The following is a 19,601-nucleotide window of genomic DNA, read 5'->3' on the forward strand; positions in this document are numbered from 1 at the left end:
CCGTTCGGGGTGCGGCCCATGTGAGGAGGCGCGCCTGCTCTCGTCTGTGTTTGCTTCCTCCGCCGCCTGCAAGGAAGGCGAGAGCAAAACCCTAGCTAGACTTGGCGAGTGGGGCGAAGGCGCGGCTGCTCATCGTGACATCGAATTTCAGCGCCGCCCGCGAGATCCCCGCCCTTCGTTCTCTTCCCCCGTGAGGGTCTGCTTCCCGTGTTGCTTCTCAGCTCCACTCCTGACGTGTTGTTCTGAGATTCTATTATGTTGGTCCGCTCTGTTCTTTGCAGGAGAGGTGCGGCAATGGCTGGGAAAGGCGGGCCGACCAACTTGGAGAAGGAGCAGGTAGGTTGGCGCACCTTGATCCTCCTTTTTGGGTTTCGGTTTCTGGATTTGCTGCTCTTGCTAAGATTGGTGCTGTGCGCCGTTCACCGTACAGATGTTTGGGATGGCGGAGAAGGAGATGGAGTACAGGGTTGATCTTTTCAATAGGTGAGTGACATGCATCTTGCTTCCTTGAGATCATTAATTCGTAACAAGTAGGCCGTTGGTGGCTACCATTTTGGCTGCAATTGGAGATTGCTAATTCAGCAAAGAGATGGGTGTTAGCACTCAGCATAGATGCTTTACTAATTCATAATGCAATCTTTAGTTTCCTCATTTCCAACTAACTGAAGGAATTGAATATGTTCCAAGAAAAGGTGAATGTGGTGGCTTTTCCTAAATAGTCATGCAAGTCCTGATACAATTAGGCTTGAATCTTCCAAAGACCTCTTATCTGAAATGCTAATCGTTAATGTAATCTTAGGGTTTTCCTGGGCGTCTGAAATGTTTGTGTTGTTTATGTTAATTAACAACTCAACAGTTGGACATGTCTACTCATATTATATCACTCCTCTCAATCCAGGCCTTGAATCATTTAGGTTTCTTTTGATTTATTTATGCTTGTTCTGACAGTGTCTTTATGCTTTATACAGGCTTACACAGACCTGTTTCGACAAGTGCATTGAGAAAAGGTACAGATATGATCAGCTTATTTTTTTTTAAAATCTATTATTTATAGTCCTGTTGGCACATCCTTACTTCTATGTAACAAATAACACTCTATGATGTTATATATGGATAATCACCAAATAATTTAACTAAGCTGCAATAATTACACCTCAAGCTTGGAACTTCTCATGGCGTGTTAATTGATAGCCAAGAAGGATCTATCTGTGAGATTGAACTATGATTTTTTTTCCTGATTTTTCGTTTTATTTCAGGTATAAAGAAGCTGAGCTCAATATGGGTGAGAACAGTTGCATTGATCGATGCGTTTCAAAGTATTGGCAGGCATGTTTGTTGATTCCCTTTCTCTTTGGCCTTTACGGATTCATTTTTATGCTTATTCCTAGACTATGGAGTATATCATAACTTGACTGTGCACTGATTGAATTTGTCAAAAAAAAAAAGTTGTCCTTGATGGTGTCTTTCCTACTTTAGGTTGGAAAAGAATGATGTATTTCTAGTGTACCTCAGCACCTGCTTATTGTGAACAAATAGTTTGTGATGTCCATCCACAGACCGCAGATGCCTGGAGATATGCTCGATCTATGTTTTTTCTTTAGCATGGTGATCTTGATGCAGTAATCTTCACTTTATATATCTAAAGGAACAGTGCCACTTGCAGATTTATAGTTCTGCTTATTCCATAGCACAATAGTTTTCCTGCTGCTCCACCTATGCCCGATTACCCATGTTGATATACTGGCCATAATTCTCCCATTTGATATGTGATGTTTGCTGGTTTGTGTCTCACCATATTAACCCCTATCTTTCGGGTCTTTCTTTTCAGGTGACTAATTTGGTCGGTCAGATGCTTGGGAACCGGCCTCAGATGTGAACTGAGAAGCACTGCTTCCATTTTGTAGCAGAATCCTATTGCTCTGTTTCTTTTTTTTTTTGGTTGGTTTTAGAATGCCACCACCTGCTACTAAGTACACCAATACAGCGACAGACATGCTAATGCGTGGACTACTTTAAAGAAAAATCACGGTGTCTTACCTTCCAGTGATGCGCCTTCTCTCTGAATCATGAACAGGGAACATGCCTGTAATAATTTGATACAGCTCTAGAGTAATTCTGTCTCGAAAGCTTGTCCTGTTTCGTAGTTGAATTCTGGATTTGTGTTCCTCCGAGGTAATTAGAGTATAATATTTTTCTTTGCGAATCTCTGTATATCATCCACAGTAAGGTTCTTAGGTTCGTTTTTTCCTGACTAACATTGAATTATATCAATTATTCTGTAGTATCAATTAGAGTATAATCTATGTGTATCATACACAGTAACACAGTAAGGTTGTTATGTTCGTTTTTTTCCTGGCAACATCGGATTATCGCAAAAAATAATAATAATGTGGTGTCACTTAGTGTATAGTCTATGTGTACATCCACAGGAGGGTTGTTAGGATTGTTATTGCGTATGTCATTATATCAATTATTGTGCACTCCTCATATTTCTAATTATAAGTCATTCTAACTTTTCTAGACAGTGGTGCATAGATAAAGTTATGCACTTAGAAAAACTAAAACAATGCCTACTATATTGGGATCAGATGCATAGTTTTTGTGATGTGTAGGGTGTTGTCTAATCCTAAATCATATGTGTATTGTACGCTGCATTAGGGTTCATGTATATTTTTCAAATGGTTTGTAATTGTATCCGTTGTCTACTTGGCTGGCACGATTCGATGGCGGCTCGGTGCCATAAACTGTGTTTGGGTTATCCGAAAGATCATTGTGCATTTGGCCCTTTCCTACCAGCATTACCTACACCTTTATGTGACTGTGGCCTACCGGCCTTTGTGAAGCAATCAAGGCATCGGAGTCAGCCGGTCATGCTTACTACACGTGCCAATTGAAGCGTCCCCTTGACACTTGATCGCGTTGTCGACCCATGCAACTCCAAGGTGGTGTCTTTACTCCCTTATTCTGGTTAGGAGGGAAGGGCACGCAAATGGGAGGATTTCGCTGGTCATGGAGCTATAGTAGAGAGGCTGAAGGTACATTCGCCTCTTGAAAAAAAAAACAAAGAAGCTATAGCTGTCGGAGGAGAAGAAAAAAAGATATTAGGAAAAGGTACAAAGTCCCGTTGCCACCGATGAAGACTCGTGAGAGGATTGACGCAGACTTTGCTCAGGAGCATGGTCGACCTCTTTCATGGTACTTTGGCAAATCTGATTTGCGAAAGTTTAGGCGAGAAACCAAGGAGAGGTACGATTGGCTCGAGAACGAGGGTGTGAGAGGGAAGGCCTTTTTCTAGAGGAGGGCCAAGGAGGAGGCCGCTAGGGCCGAAGCCATGCAGGGGACTATGAAGTGTCGCTCATGTGAGGACTCGATGTTTTATTTTTCTAACGTCTCCATTTTAGCATCATTGTACAAATTCAAATTTTGTTTCCTATTTGTAGGGGATGCACCGACTATGGCAGAAAACGACGTTGCTTATCCGAACGATGCTGGTGGACAATAACAATGATGAAGATGAAATGATTTACAATTCCGATGTCGATGATGATGAGCCTTTTTCATCATTGGTGCGACTATTAGATTGTAGTTTCAGTTTGAAGTCCTGTAAATAACTCGTGCTCATGGAAGTACATATTTTGACAGATGCCAATAGGCCGGGTTGGCATTTGCTAGTTGTTGTATGTAAGTAGTATGTGTTGTGTCAGTACTAATGATGTAGCTGCATCTTTTGTCAGATGCCAAGAAGATTGACTTCTGTTGTGGTTTTAAATTTCATGTAAGCACTCTGCCAAAACCTAGTAAAATTCACTTAGGAATGGAACTCAGTGCAAATATTTGGATTGAGCTACGGATTATTCCTCCTGGCCGGAGTCCCACCCGGTCAAATCTTATCGATCCTAGAACTATATCAATGACTAATGGTCTAATGGAAGCTAATATTTCCCTGTCAAAATAATCATTTTCATGCGCTCGCGCGCGCACACATAAACACACACACACACACGACATGCTCATACACACACAAAATCATTTTTACACATGGTACATTGAACGTATATATAAATTAGGTAAGATTTTAATTTCATGCTTGGCCGAGACTATTGTTTCTAAATTGAAGTCCATCAACCATAAAATCTCAACTTTTTATGTTTTTGTCCCAATGACATAAGCTCCTTACCCACATATATGGAGAGAAGCCATGAGTCCACAGCCCTGGTATAGGCATGAGGATAACACCTATGTTATATCACCTTCAAGGTTATCTAAAATTCTAAGGTATCGCTACACATGTTGTACATGTCAACATAAAGTGACATATTCCCTTGTTATCCCTGGATATTCCACTTGTTGTACAATCCATGAGCCCACGACCCTCGTACTAGGCATGAGGATAACACCTATGCTATATCACCTTCAAGGTTATAAAAAATTCTAAGGTATCTGAAAGCTCTAGTTTGGTTTTGATGAATTGATGAAACCCTAAGTGCTAACCTAGTTTATCAAGTGATCATGAGATAGGTAGCACATTCCAAGTGGTGAAGCAAATGAAGATCATGACATGATGATGGTGATGCCATGGTGATGATCAAGTGCTTAGACTTGAAAAGAAGAAAGAGAAAAACAAAAGGCTCAAGGCAAATGTATAAATGGTAGGAGCTATTTTGTTTTGGTGATCAAACCACTTAGAGAGTGTAATCACATTTAGGTTCGATAGCCATACTATTAAGAGGTGTGAAACTCGTATCGAAATGCGGTTATCAAAGTGCCACTAGATGCTCTAACTCATTGCATATGCATTTAGAATCTAGTGGAGTGCTAACACCCTTGAAATGTTTGTGAAAATATGCTAACACATGTGCACAAGGTGATACACTTGGTGGTTGACACATTTAAGCAAGGGTTAGATATTTCACCGGCGGAGTGTCCGCCCATAGAGTGCGGACAGTCCGACGATGCCACCGGCACCCTAGACAGAAAAGACGGAGGTCACTGTAAGTGACCGGACACTGGTCTCGGTTGGATCGGCGCGTCTGGTCAGTGGCAGCAGAGAGCGCACAGCGTCGGTCTCTGACCGGACGCTAGGACACAAACTAACCAGACGCTGGAAGGCTGCGTCCGGTCCTGCTGACGTGGCAACACATAGTGTTGAGGGTGACTGACCAGACACTGGCTGTGTCCAGTCGAGCATGACCAGATGCGTCCGGTCGTGAAAATTTGTTTCTGAATGCTTACTAGAAACGACCGGACGCTGAGGTCTAGTGTCCGGTCACTTTGAGCTGCTACGTCCAGTCGTCACTTGACCGTTGAGATCGGACGATCAACATTTAAAGAGAGGGGACACGTGGCATGCATCGCGTGACCGGACGCTGAGGTCCAGCGTCCGGTCGATATGACCGGAGCGTCCGGTCACCCCGTGTTGTGTCCAGTGAAGGGGTACAATGGCTCTATTTCGTGGGGACTTCTATTTAAGCCCCATAGCTGGCTCAAGCTCACTCGCTTGGCCATTTGCATTGACATAGCAACCTTGTGAGCTTAGCCAAAGCACTCCCACTCATCTTCATCATTGATTCATCATCTTTGTGAGATTGTGAGAGAATCCAAGTGTATTGCTTGAGTGTTTGTATCTAGAGACACTTGGTGTTCGTGTTTCGCTACGGGATTTGCTTGTTACTCTTGGTGGTTGCCGCCACCTAGACGGCTTGAAGCAGCGAGGATCGTTGAGCGGAGGTTGGTGATTGTCTCTGGCTCCGATCGTGGTGATTGTGAAGGGTTCTTGACCTTTCCCCGACGGAGAGCCAAAAGGTACTCTAGTGGATTGCTCATGGCTTGTGTGATCCTCATCTTGTGTTGGTTGTGCGGCACCCTACTGAGGGTTTGGCGTGTGATGCCAATTAGCGCGTGAACCTCCAAGTGAGTGAATCACCACAACGAGAACTAGCTTGTCGGCAAGCAAGTGAACCTCGGTAAAAAATTATTGTGTCATTATTTGATTCCAAGGTGATTGGTATTCATTGTTATTCATTCTTGTGATTGATTGGCTCCTTTCTCGACATGGCGGTATAACCTTCTTGATCACTCACTTTATTTTACCGTAAACTAGTTGTCAAGCTCTTTAGTGTAGCTAGTTGTGAGAGCTTGTTAGTTTGGTTAGTGTGGCTCTTTAGTTAGCTTTTGAGAGCACACTAACTTAGTGTAGTGTCATAGCTATTATGTGGATAAAAACTATATAAACTAGAATTGTGGTAGGTGGCTTGATTTTTAGTAGGCCAGCGCAACACTTGATTTGCGTCATAATTATCTAACTGGCTTGTTAATTGTTGTTGTAGAAATTTTTAATAGGCTATTCACCCCCCCTCTAGCCATTAGGACCTTTCAGTATCGCTACACATGTTGTACATGTCAGCATAGAGTGACATATTCCCTTGATATCTCTAGATATTCCACTCTATAAAATTATGGCAATATCATGTATCCATCGTGTAATAATATTTGCATCGTATTCCCTGCTAATATGTCTTTGTCATCTCATATATTTGATGTGTTTTCAAGAGGATTTGACACAACTAACTTACTAAGAATTCTCTTATTCCATTTATTATGAATCATATTTCATTTTCATCGACCTTGATCAGTAATTGTTATTCCCTCAGAGGTGATTGTTCTGTGATAATACTTACATTTTTGTTAATTGTCTAACTAGTGCTTGTGTAAAAAATCATTTTACACACAACACACTCAAGCACACATGCACACACAATTGCATAACGCAAGTGCATACACACAAAAACCTAGGGCCCAACAGCAAACACAAAACATTACCACACCACCACAACACAAAATGGAGATTTGATATGGCCCTCTCATAGATATAATACTCCTAGGGAGAGCGGCCTTAATTAGTTATATACGTACATATATACAATAGATCCAAATTCCCTACAAGCCATTATAAAAGATCCAAACTCCATATCAACCACTGAAAAAGTTGTTGTGATCTTTACACCATGGTTTCATGTTTTTTGTTCTTTCTATACCACAGCCATTACACCTCCATTGCTTAAAGTATTGTTAGGATGTTAGATATTTTTCACAAATATCTGTTTTGCGCTTGCTTTCCTATCACTTAGCTGTTGTTCGTCGAAGCTAGTTTTACCCAGCACTAGAAGCTACCGCTTGGCGGCACCAGCGCCGACGACGGTGGGAAGGGCCAGTAGCAGCAACCCAAGGATGGCAGGCACAAGGCTTAGAAGTAGTAGCCTAAGGACATCGGCAGCAAGGGCCAGGGCCAGTAGAAGCAACCCAAGGGTGGAGGAAACGATGGTGGTGCCAGCGCCGGCGGCGTGAAGGACGCGAAGGTGGTGGCGCCGCCGCCACAGCTCCAGTAGTTGATGTAGATGCAGCAGCACATGTAGATGAAGGGGATGAAGTTCCCACTAGAGCTCATGGCCATGGGCAGCGGCAAGATGCCAATGCCGATCCGATGTCGTTACCGGCGGCGGTGCAGGCGCAACCGGCGGCCAAGGACACCAAGACCGTCAAGTTCAACCTCCCTAGGGAGGATGAGTTCAGGGACGACGACAGTGATGTAACACCCCTGGTGTTAGTCTTACCTAATTGCACTTGCATTTCCTGATCATGAGCATCATTCATCCATTCATAAGCATATATCACTTGAAACATGTGAAACATGATTATGAAACAAGAGTATCATTTCAAGTGTTTTCATCATTTCAGTACCTTTAGTGCTTGATTTTTGTATGACCAATCTATGGTATAGCTAAATATATTGTTAAACATCTTAGCTATGCTTAGAAAGTCATTAGGAACAATGTTCATGTTGATCATTTTGCCCAATTAAGATTTCAAATCATGGTTTGACTTGTTTTGACCCTAGGACTTTTTGGTTTGACTGTTCAAAAAGTACCACTTAGAATGTTTGCATGTCTGAGCAACCTAAAGCAAAGTTGTAGCAAATTATATGAGGAACAAAAAGTATTTTGTGACCAAGTCATGAAAATGTGCACAACATGCTCAAAATGGTCCCACAAGTCAGAATTTGGGTTGGTTTCAACACTTAGAAATTTCTAAGTTTAAATTCCAGTTTTTAGTTTCTTGAACACGACTTTGACACGATTTTACTCTCTATCCTTTGCGAATTAGACAGTGATCTTTACATAAGTTTTGTAGCTGGCATGTAGGTGTACAACTTTCGTTTTGATTTCTTTCGCTAACAATCAACGGATTAGGAGATCGAGCATCATCTTTTGGCGCTGTCAATCAGCCCTATTGTTCTCTGAACCGAGCTATAGTGTTCCGGTTTCAGTCAGTCCATGGCCGACCGAGGTCAGGTGGTGGCCGCCGCATGTCTGCCACGCGCTCGGCTCGCCCTGACCACGCAGCGCGCTGGCTGGCTTGAAGAGGAGCGCGCCCTGCTACTCTCCGCACGCGCTCTGCCCCCTTTCACCCCTCCTTGCCTTCCCCATTCGCAGCCGCAACGCACCGCCGATGCCATCAGCTCCGCCGAGCTTGCTCGAGCTCGCCGCGGCGCCACAGCCACCACCATTCAACCCGCAGCTCCGCCATCGCCTCTCAGACCTCGTCAGCGCCCTCACGGAGCCAGCCAAGCTGTAGGTGAGCGACATTGCCACCGTGCACCACCGCGGCATGGCCACCATGGTCGCCGCCGGTGATCGCACGTGGTCCCGCCTGACCGCTTCACCGTAGCCACTATCCGTAGCATAGGAAGGTCCGCCTTGTTTACCCTGTGCTTGCGCGCGCCTTGTATGGCCACCAACCGTCGGGGTTCACCGGAGCACCACCGTGCGCCATGGCCGAGCTGCCGTGGGCCATGGCTAGTATCCAGGGAGTCCATTAGAGTCTAGCTTTAGGGGTGCTATGGGTGCGGGAGACCGAGGTGAGCACGCCGGTGCCGTCGGGTTCACCGGGGGAGCTCGCCGTCGGCGAATTTCGCGGCTGCCGCGCCGTCGTCTCCCTCCGTCCCCTGTTTCCTCTCGCTGACATGCGGGTCCCGCGCGTCAGTCGCTGAGCCGAAGAGGGAGCCAGGCTTGGGCTGCGCTGTGTCGTGGGCCGTCGGATCTTTTCGGGCCGGCCCAGTATTGTTTAAGTGATTGGATTTCCCTTTTATTCTTTATTATTTGAAATCTAAAATGGTTTGAAAATTGTTTGGGTGATCAAACTTGCTCCAAATTTGTTGAAACAAATTTTGCTAGGTTCCTTATCATCAGATCTACTTGGAAAAATTATTGCATGTCATTTTTTGGATACTTTTCAGTAGGATTTTATTTAATCATGGATATTGCTGATAACTTGAAAAATATGTAGAAAAATCTATAGTCTGCATAAAAATATGATTTCAAATTTGTTAATCTTCTTAGGTCATGTACTTCCTAGGAAAAATATGTTTCATGCATGTGCTGTGGGAAAATTTTGAGGTGTAGTTCAAGTGCCTTTAATGGCTGATTTTTGTTATTTTTGCTAGAGAGGAAACTTTGTATAAAACATGCATGTGGTAATTTTTGTACAGTCATTATAGGCTATGAAAAACCTAGGAAAAATATTAATTCTATTGTTTGACACTTTTTATAGTACAAAGTAATTTCATGCTCATTTTTATGCTATAGCTTGTCATTTTTGTGTAGGATAGTTTACTTATCCAAATGTTATGAAATTTTTATGGTAGTCTGTTTAGGGTAGTATTATGCTACTATAATTTTCTCAGATTTTTAGGAGCATCAGAAATATATGTTGCTATTCAAACCTATTATTAATTAGGGTTTAAGCAAGTGTTGCTTTAAGTGTGATTAAGAAATTAGCAAAGCTTTGGTGTATCTTTGAAGTATTTAATAAAATATGTTGACTTAACATATTAGTAGTAGAAGAGAATGCAGTAGATGACATGTGCTTATAGTATAGTTTCTTGGATGATGTTGACTACCTTGTATTTCAACATACCCATGGCATTCATCTCCTTCGATGCACCGTTTGCATAATCACTTACGCGCATTGCATCATACAGGATCGCAAACCGAGAACTCAGTCGTCATACCCGAGGAGCCAGAGGAGCAGCTCGAGGTGCAGCAGCAAGAAGTGCCAGAAGCCGACGAGGAGGACGTTGAGGAACTTCCAGAGTGCCCCGATCACCGTCCGAGCTCCTTTGAGAGAGGCAAGCCCCGGAGCATTTTTCTCCCGGTTTGCAATTATTTAATTAAATACTTTACTTTAAATTGATGCATTACGTTCAGGAGTTGTTTGCAACCGTTGCTGCATTATACCTTGCTTACCTTTGTCATACTATATCCTTGTTACCCTGGTTTCCGCAGTCGAGTCAATGCTTAGCTGGCTTAGACCGGTAGAAGTCAGGTGATTTCCTGTCACCTGCGAGCTATAGGTGGTTACCTGGATCTGCTTGGATGACTATGAAGTCATGGTATAACTAAGTGTTAAATGAAGTTGAGACCGGACGGAGACTTGCAGAGTTTTGGACTGTAGTGTTTTCCGTCTATGTCGATTAAGGACCGACCGTTGTTGGGCCTCGAGTCATGTTGAACGCATGCCTTACATTTAGCTGGCCGGATAAAGTACCTTCCGACCACGAAGCTGGGAGATTTTTCGGGCCGAGTAGATTGCCCACAACGCACTGTGCCGGAGCAGGTGTGGTAGGACACGGGGGCGGGATGATAAGACCAAAGTGCAGTCGGTCGGCCCCCGGGTACATGTGGTTCCTGGCAAACTCGAGATTCCTGGAAAGTTGACTCAGTGATCAATATCTCACTTTAGCGGGTGAGTGAGGTTTGTGTAAGGAACAAATCACCAGCTGGTTAGGAATCGATTCGAATCGCCATCGCTCCTGGATAGTGAGCACTTGACTTGAGTTACTTCATCGTAGTAAATGTTATGAAACACTTGGACAATTATAATGAATATGACAGTATGAAAGTTGTTTAATGATCATTGGTTATCATTATCTGCTTAATCACATGTTTACTCTAGTATAGGTGCAAATCTAGTTGACAGGTTAATAATAATTAACTTGGCAGTAATGCTTTTAGAAAGGTTCTTGAAATGCTAAAAATGCTTCTTTTTGCAAATGAGTCAGCTACCCTACTATAAAGCCCTTCATAATCCTTGGTGTCATTTATTTTTGGTTATGTCGGGTAAGTCTGGCTGAGTACCTTCTCGTACTCAGGGTTTTATTCCTGTTGACACCGTTTTTTGCACGTGTCAGAATAATCGGAGTGGACTAATCGGCAAGGGGAAAGTTATTGAATACTTTGATAGCCAATGAAAGCCAGTTTGTAAAGATGGTTGCCGATAGCTGGTGATGGTCGATGTAAAGGTTGATTTGGACTCGGGCGTTGCCGATGAGGTTGAAGACTACTGCCGATGAAACAGGGAGTATGCCGATGAAGGAAGACTTGAAGACTACTGCCGATGAAACAGGGAGTATGCCGATGAAGGAAGACTTGAAGACTACTGCCGATAGGGAGTATGCCGATGGGAAGGAGGACAGTGAGATTTCCATCGTAATTGAGGCGGACAGGGAAATAGATAGGAGTTGATTTCCTTTTCTGTATTTGTTAGGTTATGATTCATGTAAGAGTCACGTGTTTCCTTAGATATGGGATTGGTGTCCTAGTTGTGTTTGGTTGTGTCTCTTTAGATCAGGGTATAAATATGGAGTAAGGGGCAATGTAATAGGGATATATCAATCAACATCAAAACCAATTTTTACTCCTATTTGCATCTACTTACTTTTCGGCGACTTCGTCAATTTGCATATTTTTCCTTTTTACGAGTTCTCATTGATTCGGCGAGCTGCATCGCTTCAGTGCGACCTTCGGCGATTCTCGAGTTCCGCGTGAGCACCTCTTGGCCGTGACTTCCGGGCGTATCGCTGTTGTCAGGACCAAAGTGTTCGTATCTTCATCCTTGTCGATTAATAGGTCAAATCGACTGGCACGCTTTGGATATCGATTCGGGTATTAGCCCTTTGTGTTTGCAGATCACTTTTGCATCAACACATCTTTTGGCACGCCCGGTGGGACAAATCAATCAATATGTTCAATTCCGAGATCGATCCAGGGAACATTATCGCAGTATCAGAAGAAGATCTCAAGGAAGAACAGAGGCAGGCTATGGAAAAGGCTGTAGAAGAATACAAGCAGCTTTGTCTGAGATCGTTTAGCTTGAACAAGAGTGGACAAGTCATCCAGAAGCAAGATTTGCCGTTGCCTCGGCAGGTTACCTTTGACTCCAATCCTGGTAAACTTCAAGAGATGGTTAATTCTGCAGTAAATCATGCTTTGATTAATCATTCCAATGTGCTGTCCAATACTGTTCATAATGCTGTGGTTCGAACTCTCAAAGAAGGACAAGCGGCACCACATTACGTTGGGCCTGCCTATCATCAACCAGAGCCGGCATCTGTCAAAACTCCATCGGCTCCTTCGGCCGTTGTGGGTACAGAAGTTACTTCCCCTCCAGTATTGGCAGGCTCACCTAATATTCAATCTACACCGATACAATCAGATCAGGTACTACCAGGAGGGCGAATTCAGCTTAATACAGATCTATCGGCATCAGCTATGTCAGGCCCTGTGTCTCAGAATAGCCAAATTCCTACTAATTGGTGGGGATATGGCATGCCTCCAGAGTCATCTGCTTTCAATCCTAGATTACCTCAAGTGTTTGATGCAGTAGGAAGAGCGCCTATATCATCGGCCGTTTCACCGATGGCTCAAGTGCCTCAATATGCCGCGACTACTTCTGCGCAACCAACTCCAGGAGGTTTCCAGATGTCTATGGTTCAAACATTCAATTCAAGTCCATCGGTGAGCTTACTGCTGATGCAGCAGAAAGCCCCTGCTATGAGTCAAACTGGGGTTCAGTTCATGCCTCAAACCAGTTATAATTATCCAACAATATCAGCAAATTACCAGCCATCGGTAAGTTTTGTACCGATGAGTTCTAATAATGATTGGTCAGGACAGTTACCTGTTCAACATACAGTTCAGCGAAATCAGCAGGTTGCAGGGATTCAACAAGGTCATATGCAAGCTGGTTTCCAGAATCAAGCATCGGCAGCCCAGCCGATGAATCCTTTCCAACAGGCTAATGGACCACAAGTAACGGCAAACATGCCGATTGCTGGAGATCGTGGGCCACAAAGATATGTGGAGGGATGTCAGCAGGCACCTCCTATAGAAATTCAACCAGTTCGTCAGCAGGAGGCTGATGCTTTTTGGGCCGATAAGATAGCAGAAATTGTGAAGGATCAGTTTGGGATAAAGCCCAAGGTCAATACTTATTCTTATCGGACTCCATACCCTCCTACATACGATTTAATTCCTCTCCCAAATCGGTACAAGGTACCGGATTTCACTAAATTCTCTGGGCAAGATGATACATCAACAATGGAACATGTCAATCGCTTCATTATTCAATGTGGAGAGGCAGCTAACAGAGATGAATTAAGAGTTCGATTATTTTCATCATCTTTGTCTGGATCAGCATTTACATGGTTCATTTCATTACCACCAAATTCTATTATTACTTGGGTTGATCTAGAAAAACAATTCCATAAGTATTTCTTTGCTGGAATCCATGAAAAGAAGCTTACCGATTTAGTAAAATTGAGACAGCGTAATGATGAATCGGTAGAGAGCTTTGTACAAAGGCTACGAGATGTAAAAAATAAGTGCTACAGCCTGGTGCTGGATGATCGGCAGCTTGCCGATCTGGCTTTCTAAGGGTTATTGCCACATCTTAAGGACAGATATGCTTCTCAGGAGTTTGAAAGTCTCAGTCATCTTGTGCAAAGGATCTCTGATCAAGATACTAGGGTTTTTGAACCAAAAAAGAACTGGAGTAAAAAGGTATCATTTGTTGAAGAAGTAGGAGATTCTGACTCTGATGAAGAACCAGTTATCGGCTTAGCTGAGTGGGTTAAGAATAAAAAGCCGATATCATGTCCCTTTGGTCAAAAAGAGCCAGAAAAGTTTACCTTTGATATCACCAAGGCCGATAAAATATTTGATCTTCTGCTTCAAGAGGGCCAAATTAAGCTGTCACCTAATCATGTGATCCCATCGGCAGAAGAGTTGAAGAAGATTTTGTACTGCAAATGGCACAATGCAACTTCACACAGTACAAACGAGTGCAAGGTATTCAGGCAACAGTTACAATCGGCTATTGAATCTGGGAAAATTAAGTTTGGTACTGCCAAGACCCAGAAGCCGATGAAAATTGATCAACACCCTTTTCCAGCAAATATGTTGGATGCCAAAGGAAAGACCAAGGTATTGACGTCAGAGGCTGCTGAGAAAAACGCGTCAGTAGACCCCCAACATCGGATAACTACCGATGATGCAAAGAGTAAGGGTTTGCTAGGAGAAAGCAGTAGTTCCAAAAATCCTCCTCGACCTGGCATTGTGATTACTCATCGAAGGCAGCAGGAGGGTTGGCGTCAACGTAATGACCGATATCGGCAACAGCAAGAAATGAGACGTCAGGAAGAGTGGAATCGACATAAAGATCATTGGAGATGTCCGTTTTTCATCCATTGCTGGGAAGAAGGTATTAAATTGCCAACTGTTGAAAATTGCCCTGAGTGTAATGGTTATTACGGAGTCAATCATTCAGAAAGGAGGTTTCAACGTGGTAATCAGGGTTTGTCTATCAACAAGCCGATCAGAGGCAGAGCATCAGTGCATGATCGGCTGGGGGGCAGACTTAGTGTACATGAAAGGCTTGGTAAACGCGCTGGATATTTTCTAAGGAATCAAGAGGAGCTTGAGGAGATGGCAAACGCAAGAGTTCTCGATGAGGAAATATTCTACAGGGACCCTAATATACGTCGTGTAGAACCAACTAGGACTTGTTATCAGCCGGTTTGGAAAACCAAGTTTCCTCGATGGTGCCCAGAGGGTCTGACAAAGACGTAGAGAAGGAGGATGCAACGGGAGCGTCAGGAGGATTTATACCAGGAGGAAAATTCCTCCAATGAAAGGCCTGGTCATCAGCAGTGGCAGGTAAAACACAAAAATAAGGGTCCATCGGCAGATGTCAATATGGTATTCATGTTGCCGATGGAGTTTCTGGCACTATCTGATAATGAGGAAGAAGTTGTTCTCTCTGATCAAGTAGCTCAGCTAACACTAGATCCAATGATGGCTGTTTTTGAGAAACCTACCGATGACGAGAGACAGCATCTTAAGGCTTTATTTGTGAAGGGCAGAGTTGATGGGCAGCCTGTGTCTAAGGTACTTATTGATGGAGGGGCTGCGATTAATATTATGCCTTACGTGATGTATCGGAAACTTGGTAAGGGAGATCAAGACTTGACCAAAACCGATATGATGTTGAAAGATTTTGAAGGCAATGTGTCACCGGCTAAAGGGGCAGTGTGCGTTGAATTGACCATCGGCAGCAAAACCTTGCCAACGACGTTCTTTGTTATCAACGGCAAGGGTGCATATAATCTGCTTCTAGGGAGGGATTGGATTCATGCTAATTGTTGTGTTCCTTCTACAATGCATCAATGCCTCGTACAGTGGATTGGGGATAAGATTGAGGTCGTCCCTGGTGATTCTTCTTATATCATCGCATCGGCAGAATCAGATACTTATGAGCGAACTAAATGCATATCAGGAGAAGCTTGGGAAAAAGAGTTCCTTAGAGTTGCTGATTATGAAATTCCACCGATCCAAGCAGTCGGTTCTGAAGAGGAGTTGTAATGGATAGGTTTGCCGATGATGGAAAATTAGGTCAAGGGTTCACATCGGCAGATGATTTAGTAGAAGTAGATATCGGTGATGGTGATAGGTCAAGACCTACTTTTATTAGTGCTAAGTTAGATTCCAAGTGTAAGCAGCGAATAACAGATTTGTTAAAAGAATATAAAGATTGTTTTGCTTGGGATTATACTGAGATGCCTGGATTAGACCGATCGATAGTTGAACATCGGTTACCTATCAAATCTGGATTTCGGCCACATCAGCAGCCAGCGCGCCGATGCAACCCTAATGTACTTCCTGACATTAAGGCCGAAATAACTAAATTAATTGAAGCGAAGTTTATTCGGCAATGTCGATACGCAGAGTGGATCTCTAATGTGGTTCCTGTTTAGAAGAAAAATGGAAAACTTCGTGTTTGTATTGATTTCAGGAATCTCAACAAAGCCACACCGATGGATGGCTATCCAATGCCGATTGCTGATTTGTTGATTGATGCTGCGGCTGGACATCAAATTATCAGCTTCATGGATGGTAATGCAGGTTACAATCAAATATTCATGGCTGAGGAAGATATTCCCAAGACTGCTTTCAGATGTCCAGGACATGTGGGGTTGTTCGAGTGGATAGTCATGACGTTTGGTTTGAAAAATGCCGGTGCTACTTATCAAAGGGCTATGAACTTTATTTTTCATGAGTACATCGGCACATTAGTGGAGATCTACATTGATGATGTAGTGATTAAGTCTGGAGATATCACAGCACATTTAGCCGATCTGCGAAAGATACTGGAGTGCACAAGGAAGCATGGATTGAAGATGAATCCTAATAAATGTGCATTCGGTGTATCGGCAGGACAATTCTTGGGTTTTATGGTGCATCAGCGGGGCATTGAAATCAGTAGGAAGTCTATTGATGCAATTAACAAGGTGATTGCTCCTGCCAATAAGACTGAATTGCAATCTTTGATCGGTAAGATTAATTTCATTAGAAGATTCATATCTAATCTGTCGGGTAAGATCAAGGCTTTCAGCCCACTACTTAAATTGAAAGCTGATCAGGAATTTGTATGGGGAGTTGAACAGCAATTAGCCCTTGATGAAATTAAAAAATATTTATCAAATCCTCCAGTGCTAGTTCCACCTCAACATGGGAAGCCTTTTAGGTTGTATTTGTCAGCTGATGATACAGTTATCGGTTCAGCTCTTATTCAAGAATTTGAAGGGAAAGAACGTGTTATTTATTATTTGAGCAGAAGATTAGTGGATGCTGAGACGAGGTATTCGGCTATCGAGAAATTGTGTCTGTGCTTATACTTTTCTTGTGTCAAATTAAGGCATTATTTGTTATCTGCCGAATGTACGGTCATATGCAAAGACGATGTGGTCAAGTATATGCTGTCAATGCCGATATTAAGTGGTAGAATCGGCAAATGGATTTTAGCATTATCAGAATTTGAGCTACGCTACAAATCAACAAAGGCAGTTAAAGGGCAAGTGATGGCTGATTTTGTCACTCAGCATTGTAATACGGTGGATTCTCTGGGGATTGCTCCCTGGACACTTTTCTTCGATGGGTCCACATGTGGTGAAGGAGCAGGTATCGGCATTGTGTTAATTTCACCTCAAGGAAAGAAGTATGAGTTTTCATTGCCGATTGTTGCTACAGCGACAAATAATCAAGCTGAATACCAAGCCTTGATAAAGGGGTTAGAATTGCTAAAGGAGATACGTGCTGATGTTGTTGAAATCTTTGGTGATTCTATGCTAGTTATAAATCAATTGGCTGGAATTTATGAATGCCGAAGTGAAGCTTTGATTTCGTATTATGAAAGATGTTTGCAATTGTTGAAAGGATTTAGAGATTTTCGTCTTGAACATATCTCTCGATTGCATAATGAGGAAGCTAATCGACTAGCTCAACATGCTTCAGGGTATCAGCCTATTCAGGAAGTGCTAACATCGGCAGTTGATACCGATGACTGGAGGAAGGAGATTGTCGATTATTTAAAGGATCCATATAGAAAGGTTGAGAGACGTATAAGGTTCCAAGCTACCAAATATGTGCTCCTCGATGATGAATTATATTATCGAACTATAGATGGAGTTTTACTCAGATGTGTTAGCGATGATGAATCGAAAAGCTTGATGGGTGAAATTCATGAAGGAGTATGTGGGGCACATCAATCGGCTTTCAAGATGAAATGGATGATCAGAAGGAATGGGTACTATTGGCCGACTATTCTTGAAGATTGTTTTAAATATTTTAAGGGATGCCAGGGGTGTCAAAAGTTTGGTAATATTCAAAGAGCGCCTGCATCGGCTATGAATCCTATAATCAAACCATGGCCGTTCCGGGGATGGGCTATTGATCTCATTGGTCAGATTTATCCGCCATCGAGTAAAGGACATAAATTTATTATGGTTGCTACCGATTATTTCACAAAGTGGGTTGAGGCGATTCCTTTAAAAAAGGTGACATCGGTCAATATGATTGATTTTGTGAAAGAGCATATTGTTTACCGATTTGGTATTCCTCAGACTATCACTACCGATCAGGGTACTATGTTTACATCAGGAGAATTTGATGAGTTTGCTGTAGGTATGGGAATTAAAATTTTAAATTCTTCTCCATATTATGCTCAAGCTAATGGTCAAGCTGAGGCTTCTAACAAAGGGATCATCAAACTCATTAACGCAAAATTGAAGAAAATCCTAGGAGGTGGCATACAGTATTAAATGAAGCCTTGTGGTCATATCGGATGTCATATCATGGTGCAACCAAAGTAACGCCTTATCAGTTAGTATATGGGCACGATGCAGTATTGCCTTGGGAAATTAAGGTTGGCTCTAGACGAATACGTTCTCAAAATCAGCTGACAGCCGATGATTATAATACTCTTATAAAGGATGAGTTGGAAGATGTGGCGGGTTATCGGTTAAGGGCTTTAGTTAGTATCGAAGAAAATAAGAAAAGAGTAGCTAGATGGTATGACAAGAAGGTGAAAGTAAAAGAGTTTGCCGATGGAGATCTGGTCTGGAAATTGATTTTACCGATTGGGACTAAAAGTTCGAAGTTTGGAAAGTGGTCTCCCAATTGGGAAGGTCCATATCGGATAAATCAGTCTGTTCTGGTAATGCATATATTTTAGAAACCCTCGAAGGGGTTGTGTTTCCCAGAGCGTTAAATGGAAAATATTTAAAGAAATATTACCCTAGTATCTGGATAGATGCATAAAAGTACAAGTGCCGATAACAGTACTATCGGCTAGAATTATGCAAGGATGTCAATGTCTCATAAAGTGCCGATACAATAAGTAAGATTACACATTCAACAAGGATTGGATAGCTAATATCGCACGCAGGCGAATCTGGTCGGCTTCCTCCATTTCTTTGATATCGTCATCGACAGTACCCTCCACAGGCTTGAGTTTTTTCTTCATGGCTAAAGCTTTGCGAGCTTGGATATCTCTTTCTTGCTGAAGGGCTTTGACGGCATTGGGTAGCTGGCTTTCTTCTTGTTGAGCATGAGTTAAGGCTGCATCGATTTCTTTCAATTCAGCCAATAGAGCTGCCTTCCTTGCCGATAAATCCAAGATTTTCTGCTTAAGTGCAGCACCCGAAATCTGCAAGTTGATGATGCCTTTGTGCTTCTCATCAGCGATTTGTTTCAGTTGTAGCATTTCTCCTTTGAGTTGAGCTTGAGCTGCTCTATCGGCAATGCGCTGAGCAGCCCGTTGGTATTGCAATTGGTGGCTTTCTAAGTGGGCTGCTGGGAAGAGTACTTCTTCAACATCGGCAGGGACCTGGCCACGAATTGTTTTGAAAATTGCCTTTGCGGGGTCCGAGA

At 42.9% G+C, this 19,601-nt stretch overlaps 1 protein-coding gene across 2 annotated transcripts; it reads left to right on the forward strand.

Moving 5' to 3' along the window:
- The first annotated feature begins 46 nt into the window (after positions 1-46).
- LOC136499327 (mitochondrial import inner membrane translocase subunit TIM10-like) lies at positions 47-2,139 on the forward strand. Of its 2 annotated transcripts, none has more exons than XM_066495044.1 (6): positions 47-190; positions 282-336; positions 431-483; positions 969-1,007; positions 1,257-1,326; positions 1,829-2,139. In XM_066495044.1, exons 2-6 carry the CDS (start codon positions 295-297, stop codon positions 1,874-1,876), a joined length of 252 nt encoding a protein of 83 aa, XP_066351141.1. In that variant the 5' UTR covers positions 47-190; positions 282-294; the 3' UTR covers positions 1,877-2,139. The 2 variants fall into 2 exon arrangements, with proteins under 2 accessions (XP_066351141.1, XP_066351176.1); XM_066495079.1 differs by having other exon boundaries at positions 58-196.
- The last annotated feature ends 17,462 nt before the right edge of the window (positions 2,140-19,601 follow it).

This window comes from Miscanthus floridulus, chromosome 1 (genome assembly GCF_019320115.1).
Source record: "Miscanthus floridulus cultivar M001 chromosome 1, ASM1932011v1, whole genome shotgun sequence".
Taxonomy (NCBI): domain Eukaryota; kingdom Viridiplantae; phylum Streptophyta; class Magnoliopsida; order Poales; family Poaceae; genus Miscanthus; species Miscanthus floridulus.

Coding starts and splice junctions, on each gene's coding strand:
- LOC136499327 (XM_066495044.1), top strand. CDS start 295: ATGGCTGGGAAAGGCGGGCCGACCAACTTGGAGAAGGAGCAG. Junction 1,008..1,256: donor GACAAGTGCATTGAGAAAAG/GTACAGATATGA, acceptor GTTTTATTTCAG/GTATAAAGAAGCTGAGCTCA. Junction 1,327..1,828: donor GCGTTTCAAAGTATTGGCAG/GCATGTTTGTTG, acceptor CTTTCTTTTCAG/GTGACTAATTTGGTCGGTCA.